Here is a 13,337-nt window from a genome sequence, read left to right as displayed (position 1 = left end):
TATGAGGCCCTTATCGCCTCCCACAGTATGTAAGGGTTTTGTTTGGGCAGAACCAGGACACTTAGCAGACCCTCTGGTGTTAACCATCCAAGTGGCTTCTGCTAAATTTATATCCCAGTGCTTCCATGCCCCATTGCCCAATGCTCTCAGCATAGTCTTTAACAGTCCATTATGTCTCTCAGTCTTTTCAGAGGCTTGTGAGTGATAGGGATGTGATACACCCACTCAATGCCGTGTTTCTTGGCCCAGGAGTTTATGAGGTTATTTTAGAAATGAGTCCCATTGTCTGATTCAATTCTTTCTGGGGTACCATAAAATTTGCCTTTCAAGGCCCAAGATGGTGTTTCAGGCAGTGGCATGGTTTACAGGGTTTCTATCCCTGGTTTCTATCCAACCAGTAGTTGCTTCCACCACAGTGAATACGTAGCGCTTGCCTTGGCGTGTTCATGGAAGTGGTCCAATATAGTCAATTTGCCAGGCCTCGCCATATCAAAAACCCAGCCACCGCCCTCTATTCATAGAATCATAGAACCATAGGGTTGGAAGGGACCTCTGGAGATCATCTAGTCCAACCCCCCTGCCACAGCAGGGTCACCTAGAGCAGGTTGCACAGGAACGCATCCAGGCAGGTTTTGAATGTCTCCAGAGTTGGAGACTCCACCACCTCTCTGGGCAGCCTCTTCCAGTGCTCTGCCACCCTCAAAGGAAAGAAGGTCCTCCTCATGTTTAGGTGGAACTTCCTATGCTCAAGTTTGTGCCCATTGCCTCTTGTCCTGTCACTGGACACCACTGAAAAGAGCCTGGCCCCATCCTCCTGACACCCACCCTTTAAGTATTTATAAGTGTTGATAAGGTCCCCCCTCAGTCATCTTTTTTCCAGACTGAAAAGACCCCTCAGCCTTTCTTCATAAGAGAGGTGTTCCAGTCCCCTAATCATCTTTGTAGCCCTTTTCTGCGCCCTCTCCAGCAGTTCCAGGGAGACTTTACTCGTGTGGCTCACTTTATTGCAGCACATGTTCCACATTCATGAGTGACCTGTGTGATGGCCTCCATGGTCAGGTCTACCCCTCAGTCATGAGCCCATCTGTATGTTGCATCTCTCCCTAGATGTCCCGATGTTTCATGGTCCCATCAAGCTACAAATAGGTGACCCTTATGCTCCCAGTCCAGGTCCAACTGAGTTACTTCAGTTTTAACAGCCTTGTCTACCTGTTCGTTGTTTCGATGTTCTTCAGTGGCATGGCTTTTGGACATGTGAGCATCTACGTGGTGTACCTTTAGAGCCATGTTTTCTACCTGGGCATTGATATCCTGCCACAATGCAGCAGCCCAGATGGGTTTACCCCTGCGCTGCGATTCTTCCACTGCCGTAGCCATCCCCATAGGGCATTAGCCACCATCCAGGAGTCAGTATAGAAATAGAGTACTGGCCACTTTTCTTGTTCAGCAATCTCTAGGGCTAGTTGAATGGCTTTCACTTCTGCAAACTAACTGACTTGACTCACCTTCTCCTTCAGTGGCTTCAACGACTTGTGTGTGACTCCACACAGCAGCTTTCCACTTCCGATAGTTTCCTACAACACAACAGGATCCATCAATAAACAGAGCATAAAGTCTTTCATCTTCTAACTAATTATATGTGGTGCCTCTTGGGAATGAGCCACCTCCTCAGGCGATGCTCCAAAATCTCTCCCTTCTGGCCAGTACATGATCTCTTCCAGGATTCCTGGGCAGTTGGGTTTCCCCAATCGAGCTCGTTGCCTGATCAACGCTACCCATTTACTCCATGTAGTGCTGGTTGTATGATGTGTAGGGAATGTTTCCTTTGAACATCCAGTGTAGCACAGGCAATCATGGTGCCAAAAGGAGGTATGCTTCTGTACCAACAACTTCCGAAGCGGCTTGAACGCCCTCATATGCTGCTACTATATCTTTTTTTCAGCTGGGGTGTAGTGGGCTTCTGATCCCCAATACCCCTGGCTCCAAAACCCTAGAGGTCGACCTTGGGTTTCTCCTGATGTTTTCTGGCAGAGGCTCCAGGTAACACCATGCTCCCCAGCTGCAGTGTAGAGTACCTTTTTCACAGCTGGTCCTATCTGGACACGCCCAAGAGCTAACGCATGAGCTATTTCCTCTTTGATCTGCTCAAAGGCTTGCTGTTGCTCAAGGCCCCACTCAAAATAGTTCTTATTTCGGGTTACTCGAAACCTGCTCCAGTGTGGGCTTCGCTCTCCATGGGGTCACAGGTCCTGCCAGGAGCCTGCTCCAGCGTGGGCTCTCCACGGAGTCACAACCTCCTTCAGGCGCATCCATCTGCTCCAGCATGGGGTCCTCCATGGGCTGCAGGTGGATATCTACTCCACCGTCAACCTCCATGGGCTGTAGGTGGACAACCTGTGTCACCATGGTCTTCACCACGGGCTGCAGGGGAATCTGCTCCGGTGCTTGGAGCACCTCCTTCCCCTCCTTCTTCATTGACTTTGGTGTCTGCATAGTTGTTTCTCTCACATATTCTCACTCTTCTCTTCTGGCTTCTGTTGCGCAGCATTTTTTCCCCCTTCTTAAATATGTTATCACAGAGGTCCTACTACCATCGCTGATTGGCTCAACTTTGGCCAGCGGCAGGTCTGTCTTGGAGCCAGCTGGCATTGGCTCTATCGGATATAGGGGAAGCTTCAAGCAGCTTCTCACAGAAGCCACCCCTGTAGCCCCCCCACTACCAAAACCTTGCCATGCAAACCCAATACAGAGTTTTCCCCCCAAGTTTCTGTGATTCCTATGACATCATAACTCTCAGACTGGGCACAGAGCTCCAGTCCCTCCTGTTTGTTGCCCAGACTACTTGCATTGGTATACATGCGCTTGAGGTGGCTGGACTTAGGGTTCTTGCCTTTGGAGAGAGTTGGGGAGCATTCCTCATTACTCTGGTAGGTGTGCTCATCCACCCTGCTGCTTATGGATATACGTGTGTCACAGCTGTGGACCCCACACCCCAAGTTCCTTAGTTTAAAGCACAATTCACTGTCAGCCAATCTGCTAGCAAAGATTCCCCTGCCTCTTCTAGATAGGTGGATCCCCAATAGGCTGTATTTGTTGAAGAAAGTCCCATGATCATAGAAAGCAAAGCCTTGGGGCAACGACACCAGCCACCAAGCCAAGGTGTTGATCTGCATGATGCATCAACTTCTGCCTGCACCCCTATCCCTAACTCACAAGACAGAGAAGATCACTTGGGCCCCTGTCCCTTTCACTTGCCTCCCCAGGACTCTGAAGTCTTGTTTGATCTTGCCCAGGTTATGCTTCACCGTATCATTGGTGCCCATATGGAAAAGAAGTAGGGGATAGTAGTGTGCACTTTTAACCGGTTGTGTCAGTCTGTGACATCCCAGATCTTGGCTCCTGGCAAACAGCAAACTTCCCTTGACTGTATATCAGGCCGACAGATGGGTGCCTCGGTGCCTCTCAGCAGAGAGTCGCCCATTACTAGCACTTGCTGCTTCCTTTTGCGGCTTTTAGTGTGTGCAACTAGTGCAGTTTCTCTCTGTGAGTCTTGCTTATTGGTTTTGTCTGCTGCCAAGAGTTTCTATTTGTTGCTGGTTGATACAGGAAGGGGAGTGAAGTGATATCCTGTTGCCACAAGACCATGGCGCCTCCTTCTCCAAGGTGCTGTCTGTTTGCTGTTGACACTCTTTGTCTGGTAGTCCTTGGAGGTCAGTGCCACAGGGCCCTAGTATTTCTTCTTGCAGTCTCGAATATACTCTGTTTCTTGTTCACCCTCCCTAATACAGCATAGCCTGCTGACTTCCTCCTGCAGCTCCTCCACCTGCTGCCTGAGTGACTCCACCAGAGCACACCTTGTACAGGTGGAGCTTGCACCCTCCTCCACCCAGGAGTGTGGGGTGCAGTCTTTGCAGCCCTCCACCTGGACAGCAGCTTCCTCCACTCATCCCAGGCTAGCCTGTCTGGGTAACTGATTTCTGTCTGCTGCAGAGCACAGCCCTTGCCTGTTCTCTACCACCATGCTTTCAACAACCTCAAAGCACTGCCTAATAAGCCCTTCTAATTCCCTGGAGACCTCAAGCTGCTGGGTAGGTTTGCACAGCCACCAGCTAGCTGGGGTGACCGTCAGGGCTGCAGCCTAAGCCTGAGGATGAGCAGAGCAGGCAGCAGCCCAATAACTGACAGAGTGCACAGCCCTTCCCGCAAGAACTGCTGATGCAGCTTCCAACAAGCATCACTCCCTGTTTGCACACCCTGGTTGTTGGTGCTCCCTAGGGACCAGTTATATGCAGCTTTGCATGACTTGAACTGGCTGCACGGACTGCTGGCACCACCCAACTCTTGCCTGCCCCTCTCATGAGACTTACTGCCATCTGGCCAGTCCCTCCCACACACACATCCCAAGGGTGTCAGGGGCCCAGAAACCCTCTCAGACACCCCCAGAGACCTCAGAAGTCTCACACTCCTTTCAGCATGCACCAACTGCTGCTGCTGCTATTGCCGGCTTCCTGTGGTTTGAACTGGCTGTGGGGACAGGTGCTGACAGGAGCCGTTTTTGAAGGACTATCCCATGGGAGGGACCCCATGCTGGAGCAGGGGAACAATGTGAGGAGGAAAGAGCAATCTCCCTGTCCTTATCTCAACCTATGAGCTTTTCATCTTATTTTCTCCCCCTGTCCTGCTGAGGAGGGGGAGTGAGAGAGTAACTTGGTGGGCACCTGGCAGCCAGTCAAGGTTAACCCACCACAAAACCAAAGCCCCAGAATAAAACAAAAAAACCCAACCCAGATGCCCCAAAAGCCCTGAACTAAACAAAAAACCCAGATGACACAAAAGCCCGGAACCAAAAGGAAAAAACAGATGCTCCAAAAGGCCAGAACAAAGAAAACTACCAGATGCTCCAAAAGCCAAGAGCCAATAAAAACCCCAACCCCTATCACCCAAAAGGCTGGAACAAACAAAAAGCCATGTAAGACCTAAAAGCCTGGAACCAAAAAAATAACCTGGACAGCCCGGAAGCCTGGAAGCAAACAACCTCAAGACTCCAGAAATGCAAAATCCCAAAGCCGCAAAATGCAAGAAGCAAAGATCTCCCCCCAAAAAACCCAGAACCAAATAAGAACCCCCAAAACTAAATCAAAAAATACCCAAACAACCCAAACCCCCACAGTCAAACACCCCAAATAACCCCAAACCCTGTAACTAAAAAAAACGACATCAAAAAAGCCCAAGCAACCCAAAGCACTGGAATGAAACACCACAAACAATTCAAGACCCCAGAACAAATAAAAACCCCAACAACCCAAGACCCCAGAATGAAAAAAAATCCTCAGATGACCCAAAAAGCAGGAACCAAACTAAAAATAATTTAAAAAACCCAAAAAACACTGGAAACCCAAAAGCTCATAGCCAAAAGAATCCCCAACAACCCAAAGCCATGGAATGAAAAAACCCTGACAACCCAAAACCATGGAATGAAAAATATCCAGATGACTCAAGACCCTGTCATGGAAAAAACCCCAACCAAAACAGATGCCCTCAAAGCCCCCATATGCACACATCTCTACCCCCTACCTAGTCCTGACACACCCCACACCTACCCACAACCCACCACATGTACACTACAAATGCACCCCACACAGCACCCATGCATGCACTACACACCCCATGCACATGTACCCGCACCACACACTGCGCATGCACATGTACACCTCCCCATGCACCACATAACACCTGCACCCACCCACAGCATACACACACAATCATGCACCGCACACACCACACTCACACACTGCTCTTGCCCACCACATACTGCCCACATGACATCTGCCCCACACACTATGCCCCTGTGCACACGCACACTCCATGCACACACCATGAACCATGTGTACACACACCATGAACCTCATGCATACCACGCACACCATGCTACACACACCTCACATATCCTGTGCACACACCCCACACACAAAACCAACCTCCTCCATCCTGCTTATTTGATGAATCCTGTGATAATATAAGCTATATTGTTGGATAGGCTTAGACTTGGTTCGCACAGTTCTGCTGTTTTACCCATCTTTGGATATATCTACAGTATAGCTCTGTAGAATAATTTTTTGGCTAATTCTAAATGAGCTCTAGTGTCTTTTTTCTTTTGCTTTTTTTTTGCATAAAAATACTTGTTGTTTCCTATGTATGATTTTAGCAGATCCTTCATTTTTGTTGAGCTTATGTAAGAATAATGTGTATGTGGTTGCTTGTGGGTTGTGTTGTGGGTTTGTTTGTTTGGGGAAGGGGGGATGTTCTTTGCTAAACTGCTTGCATGGAAAAGTATGGCACTTCAGTTTCTTAATTATTTTAATACAGGACGGGATAAGACGTGGCCGACCAAGAGCAGACACAGTTCGTGATCTAATAAATGAAGGAGAGCATTCTTCTAGCAGAATACGTTGCAATATCTGCAACAGGGTGTTTCCACGAGAGAAATCACTACAGGCACACAAACGAACTCATACCGGTAAGTGAAGAGATTAAAAGGAAGATGTGAGTAGCTGACAAACACTTATGAAGCAGTTGGGAAGGCAAAAAACCCAACCCTCAACCTGTTAATATCTTATTGTAATTGTTAGATCAATCATACTTTTCTCCCAGGGCTTGTTAGTGCAATCAAAGGAAAGTCTTTCTGTAACTGTTTTTGTCACTGGGTAACCATAACAGTAATTTGGGCTCTAATAGTAAAGGCATATAGCATAAATATTTTATCTAATGTTGTCAGACTTTCTTAATAAGAGGAAAAATTTTTCCTGAGCTTGGTGTTCTGTACTTGGTAGTATTTTTCATTCTGACTACCTCTTCTCTGACTTCTGGTTCCTTCTTCTTTTGTGTAGTTTTTACATGGTAATTAAATCATAGAATCATTTAGGTTGGAAAAGATCATTGAGTCCAACTGTAAACCTAACACTACCAAGTCCACCACTAAACCATCTCCCTCAGCACTACATCTAAAAGTCTTTTAAATACCTCCAGGGATGGTGACTCAACCACTTCCCTGGGCAGCCCTATTCCAATGCTTGACAACCCTTTCAGTGAAGAAATTTTTCCTAATATCCAATCTAAACCTCCCCTGGCGCAACTTGAGGCCATTTCCTCTCGTCCTATCACTTGCTACTTGGGAGAAGAGACTGACACCCACCTCTCTACAGCCTCCTTTGTTGTAGAGAGCGATAAGGTCTCCCCTGAGCTTCCTTTTCTCCAGGCTAAACACCCCCGTTCCCAGTTGCAATAAAGTATGAACTATTGTAGACACATAAAGCCTTGCCTGCTGTTGTCTCTTTTTCTGACTCAAACAAGACAAGTCTGTGAATACTTATATTAAACACCAGATTCTTCATGCCTTTTGGTCAAAAGATGTTTTCATTTCACTTGCTTGAATTAGGTGTTGAACTTGTGTATTAGACATGGACTACTTAATTGAGCAGAACTCACCTTGGTGTTACTTTTCTGACTTAGTAAGTCAGTGTTACCTTCTTTTAGTTGTCCTTTCTGAGGAGTGGTGGCATGGCACACCTTTGCAAACTTGCCACCCAATCATACTCTCTTGAGAGACAGAGGGGACATACCCACTATCTCCATTCCTCTTGTTGCAGTTTGCATGGGGAAGTCGTTCTTGATGATTTGCCTAAAATTCTCTTGGCTTGAGTCTAGAATGAGTTTCTTTTCCTACCTCCATGTATTCATTACAACTTTTTTCAAATAGTCTAGTAAAACTCTCTAATAAGATACTTCTGCAACTTTATACATCCCTATATCATTAACCTCAGTTATTTTACCCTAGATCAGTTTATATTAATGATAAAATGTATCTAGTTGCAACTGGAATTAAATTGTTTGCCTTTACTTTGTTCTACCTATACTATAGGATGCTATCTATACAATATACTGTGTATGTTTCATTCTACCTAACTACAAGTATCAGTTCTAGGACTTATCTCGGTGCTTTAGGAAAGTTTTAGGTCCAAAAAAAAGTTCTGAAACAAACAAACAAAATACTCTAAGCCCTCAGTCTTTCATGATACTCTGAAAGAGAGGATGCAGTGCTCAAAGGAAAAACATTGTCAAATTCTTCTCTTCTCTGGAACCAAAGATGATGAGATGCTGCTAACACTGCAGAACTATGAAACTGTAGCCTTTCTGGAAATCCGTTCACTACTAAGTTCACACGTCTGCTTACATGCTGAAGCAGAAGTTTTCAAACAAGAACAGTGTGTAACATTGCTTGCCGCTGTCTCACATACCAAAATGAACAGAACTAAGGATGACTCCTTGATAAGGAGTCATCTTATTTGCAGTTGCTGTAGTGCTCTGTCTGCCTCACTCAAATTCCTACTGCAGTCCAAAAAAATTCAGACAGTGACAGGACAATGACATCCAATCTTATCACGGAGGGGGAAAAAAGCAAGGCCCATGATTTCTCTGAACTGCTGTCAGCCCATCCTTTTTATGCCTTCTAGAATTATCTTGTACTTCAACATGCCAGAAGCTGACTTGAGTATAGATTATTTAAATAATGTGCAAGATTAGGAAATATGATAAGGCAAAAATATAATTTTGTTATTTTTCTGGGGAAAAAAGGACCACCACTGGATAGTATGACTTCTATATTCAGCTTTCATAAATCTGTGTGTGTGGTTGTGGTTTTGGGTTTGGTTGGGGGGGGAAGTTGCTTTTTGTGTGGTTTTTGTTTGTTTGTTTGTTTCTTTTTATTTTTTGTTTGTTTTGTTTTTAAAGGTGAAAGACCTTATTTGTGTGACTACCCAGACTGCGGGAAAGCCTTTGTTCAGAGTGGGCAACTCAAAACTCACCAGCGTCTTCACACGGGGGAAAAGCCTTTCATCTGCTCAGAGAATGGTGAGCCTTCAGAGAATAACTTGTGGCTTTCAGAATTAGCGTCAGTCCAGTACTGGGAATGTATGGATGCTCATGTGGCAGCGATCTATAAAAGCTTTGGATCTTAATTTTAGAGGAGCTTCTAGGGAAGGGAGAAGCTGCACAGAATCTGTGCATAATCATGCAAACTTATATCTAAGGATTGCATGCTTTATTATATAAGCCAAGTTATCAGTAATTGTATCAGTTGATACCAATGCATAATGCATAATAAATGATTGGGCGTGTTATGGGCCTTGCAACTAGTGTGCTGTTTTTAACTGAATACAGGTTTTTATGGAGTAAGGAGCATCTTCATCCCAGGGATGTTATGCTAACATGTCAATTGACTGATTTCCTTAATGCATTCTCCACTGGTATTTTGGTTTTTTTAAGGCTGTTTAAGCAGATTCACACATGCAAACCGTCATTGCACCAAACACCCGTATGCCCGGCTGAAGAGGGAAGAACTCACAGTCAGACTGAGTAAAAAACAGACAGCTGACAATAAAGCTGCAGCTGAGTGGCTAGCGAAGTAAGTTTCCTTATGGTGTGATCTCTCTCTAAACTTATAACACAGAGTGGCCTGAGAGTGTTTTATTCTTAGGGGCAAAAAAAAAAAGAAAAACAATAAACAAAACCCAGCTGTTCCTTTAGTATGATTCAACCCAGCCTTGCCTTTTGTTGCTGGCTCCTGGTTAAGACAAAGTTCCTCATGAGGCTTTCTCATCTGCTTTTCCTTCTCTACTTAAACGCTTCTCTTTGCTTGAACAACACCTGCTAATACCATGTTAGTTAGTGCTACAGTCATACTGCTGAATTTGCATCTATGTGAGGAACAACAATCATGCACAGGGAGAGCTGACTGGTGGGAATACCATGTAGCAGAAAGATCTGTGTGAAAGATCAGCTATCCTTTGGACACTTCTGCACTTAAAATGCTGAATAAAGGAGGCTTCTGACAGCTTAAATAGTGCCATAAAAGGGTTGAAAGAGGAAAAACAAATGCAGTGATTAGTCATGTGCAAGACAGTACTTGGAAGGTCTTTGCTAGCTTTGAATGGTAGTTCTTACATAAACTGTACATAATTTAAAAGCATTCTCCATCTCTGATGTTGCAGATACTGGGAGACTAGAGAACAGCGTGCTCCCACTTTGAAAAGTAAAACAATCCAGAAAACGGATCAGGAACAGAAGGACTCAATGGGATATCTTCAATCTGATGAAGAGGATGATGAAGAGAAAAATAGTGCTTATTCAGCTGCTCACCGCTGCCTCCAGGAACAGCATGAACGCATGCATGGTGCATTGGCTCTTATTGAGCTTGCAAACCTAGCTGTGGCACCACTGTGACAGTAGCATAGGAATGGAGTCTGCCTTTACGAAATGGTGGTACTTGGTGGTTCTTAACCAATTAGATCCTGGGCATAATCTAAGCACCTTATTTACTTATCATAGGCTGCTGTTCTGTAGAATTTATGAAGAATGTTGTCACCCCATAACATGGGGTGAGAGAGTTGCACTTTTTGTAAGGTAAAAGACAAATGTAAAGTTTAAGTGTCTTGTAAACATGGAACTGAATAATGCAGGGTGGACAAACTTCATGTTGTGGGAAGCTAGATTTTTGCAAGGTTAACTCATTTATTTGAAACCATTTTCACAGGAAGCACTTTCTGAGCAGTGTTTGTGGTTAACAGAATGGTACATGTGGCCAAAGAAGGCTGAGAAAAGGGAAAGTATTTATCACACTGTTTAAGCAAAACTATATAAAGTGGTAGATCTGAAGATACCGTAAGCAGCAATGGAACCAAGTTTTCTACTGTCAGTATATTGTTACCTATTATCACTAAGGCAGAAGGCAAAGCTTAGATATCTCAACTCATAAGAAACTGCTTCATGCAGGAAATTGTAAGATAGTTCAGGATCTTCAGTGTGACTGCTCAAGATATAAGACTTGACTTTGCTATTTTATGTTTTTTTATTTGATCTCAGCAGAACCTCTTGGTTTGAGTAGCACTTGTTATTCCTAATGTATGATGTTAGGAACTTTTGCACGTTGCTGGGTTTATCTGAAAATGATTAGTCTTGCAAAGTCTAGACAAAGGTAAATAATTGGTAATATTTTTTTAGATATTTTGGACCCTTTAATGATTTGGCACTTGCTTTTGTTAATAAAGGGGATATTGACAGGGTGGTATTGATTTGTACTAAACTATTTTAGATCTCCTATTACAAACACTAAGTTTTAAAGTATTGCTCTTATATGATTATTAGCAAATAGAAGCCTCCATGCTTGCTGTGCATAAAGGCACCTTATTGCTTTACTTCAGGATAACATGCCAATTTTGTGTTCGCTAACTGTAGCACAGCTATCAGTTAAACATGGCAAAAGAAGTATTCATATATAACTAGAAAATAGGCTTCCAAAGGTAGTTTTGAGTATGTTAACTCTGTGATTTCATATATTTCCCAAATAAATGAAGGTACAGAACACTGCCTAGTGCTCTAAGATGCAGATAAAAAGCATTTAGAGGTACATCTTGTCACCTCATGAGTATTGTGTACTTTCAAATACCATTGTCTCATGATGATCACTTTCTGTATTTTGCTTGGAAGGCAACCAGAAAAATTTTGTTTCCAAATTAGATAAACTCTTTAGTTGAGCTACTGCTTTAGTGGATGTTAATAAGTCATATTTATTGACCTGCTTGCTCTTAACTCCTCCCTCTCGTTGAACGTCGGGAAATTCAGATAAGAATTCAGACTTTCCCTCTTTCTTAAGTGAGAAGAAAAAAAACGTTCAATTACTTGATATAGACTGACTAGATGCATACATCTGTTTCAGAAAAGTAGTCCAATTCTACAGCAGAAATTGCAATTGTTGGGTTATGTTCTCTGATAATTGATACCTGTTGTGGTAGAAAATTGTATTAACCCAGTTTGTTTAAAATAATACGTTAATGCACTTCAGTTTTGGTCTTTTGGGCTTAAAAAAATGAAACACTTCATAGTCATTTCAGGCTGCTTAGCCTATATAAAACTACCTGGCAATTCATGGGTGTGGGTTTAGAATTTCTCAGTTACATGCTTTTGACTGTTCAGTTGGCTGCATACAAATAGTCTGATCCCAAAATGAGCCTTGAGCATGAATCTGCTGTACTTGTGACTCATAACTCGGAATTGCTTCTGAGTGATATTTCACAGGGCACAAGACTAATCACCAGCTGGTTGCAGATCCAAGTCATAACTTAATTCAAAACAACCTATTTTCCCAATCAGCTGTAATGCTTTTGACATCTTTTGACAACTTGGACAAGGGAAGAGCTATGGATGCCGTCTATCTGGACTTCTGTAAGGCCTTCTCTCTAAATTAGAGAGATAGGGATTTGATGGGTGGACTGTTTGGTGGATGAGGAATTGGTTGGATGGTTGCATCCAGAGGGTAGCGGTCAGCAGCTCAGTGTCCAAATGGAGATCGGTGACAAGTGGTGTCCCTCAGGGATCCGTATTGGGAACAGTACTGTTCATTGTCTTCATCAATGACATAGACAGTGGGACTGAGTGCACCCTCAGCAAGTTTGCGGATGACACCAAGGTGAGAGGTGGGGTTGTCATGCCTGAGGGACGGTATGCTAATCCAGAGGGACCTGGACAAGCTCGAGAAGCGGCCCATGTGAACCTCATGAGGTTCAACAAGGCCAAGTGCAAGGTCCTGCACCTGGGTCGGGGCAACCCCCAGTATCAATACAGGCTGGGGGATGAAGGGATTGAGAGCAGCCCTGACAAGGACTTGGGAGTACTGGTGGATGAAAAGCTGGACATGACTCCACAATGTGTGCTTGCAGCCCAGAAAGCCAACAGTATCTTGGGCTGCATCAGAAGAAGCATGGCCAGCAGGTCGAGGGAGGTGATTCTGCCCCTCTACTCTGCTCTCATGAGACCCCACCTGGAGTACTGTGTCCAGCTCTGGAGCCCTCAGCACAGGAAAGACACGGACCTGTTGGAGCGAGTCCAGAGGAGGGGCCGTGAAGATGATCAGAGGGCTGGAGCACCTATGCTATGAGGACAGGCTGAGAGAGTTGGGGTTGTTTAGCCTGGAGAAGAGAAGGCTCCGGGGAGACCTTATTGTGGCCTTTTAGTACTTAAAGGGAGCCTACAGGAAAGATGGGGACAAACTTTTTAGCAGGGCCTGTTGCGATAGGACAAGGGGTAATGGCTTTAAACTGAAAGAGGGTAGATTTAGACTAGATATAAGGAAGAAATTTTTTACGATGAGGGTGGTGAAACGCTGGAAGAGGTTGCCCAGAGAGGTGGTAGATGCCCCATCCCTGGAAACATGCAAGGTCAGGTTGGACGGGGCTCTGAGCAACCTGATCTAGTTGAAGATGTCCCTGCTCATTGCAGGGGAGGTT

At 44.6% G+C, this 13,337-nt stretch overlaps 1 protein-coding gene across 1 annotated transcript in view; it reads left to right on the top strand.

The window, feature by feature from the left end:
• LOC141735552 (zinc finger protein 367-like) overlaps positions 1-11,074 on the top strand; it is a 42,031-nt gene extending 30,957 nt beyond the window's left edge. Inside the window, exons 2-5 of the mRNA XM_074568528.1 lie at positions 6,367-6,517; positions 8,788-8,907; positions 9,322-9,460; positions 10,047-11,074. Coding sequence (XP_074424629.1) covers positions 6,367-6,517; positions 8,788-8,907; positions 9,322-9,460; positions 10,047-10,278 — 642 coding nt within the window. The 3' untranslated portion in view covers positions 10,279-11,074. The remainder of the gene's footprint in view (positions 1-6,366; positions 6,518-8,787; positions 8,908-9,321; positions 9,461-10,046) is intronic.
• Positions 11,075-13,337: the final 2,263 nt, after the last annotated feature.

This window comes from Larus michahellis, chromosome W (genome assembly GCF_964199755.1).
Source record: "Larus michahellis chromosome W, bLarMic1.1, whole genome shotgun sequence".
Lineage (NCBI taxonomy): Eukaryota > Metazoa > Chordata > Aves > Charadriiformes > Laridae > Larus > Larus michahellis.
This window is presented reverse-complemented; position numbering and strand designations above follow the sequence as displayed.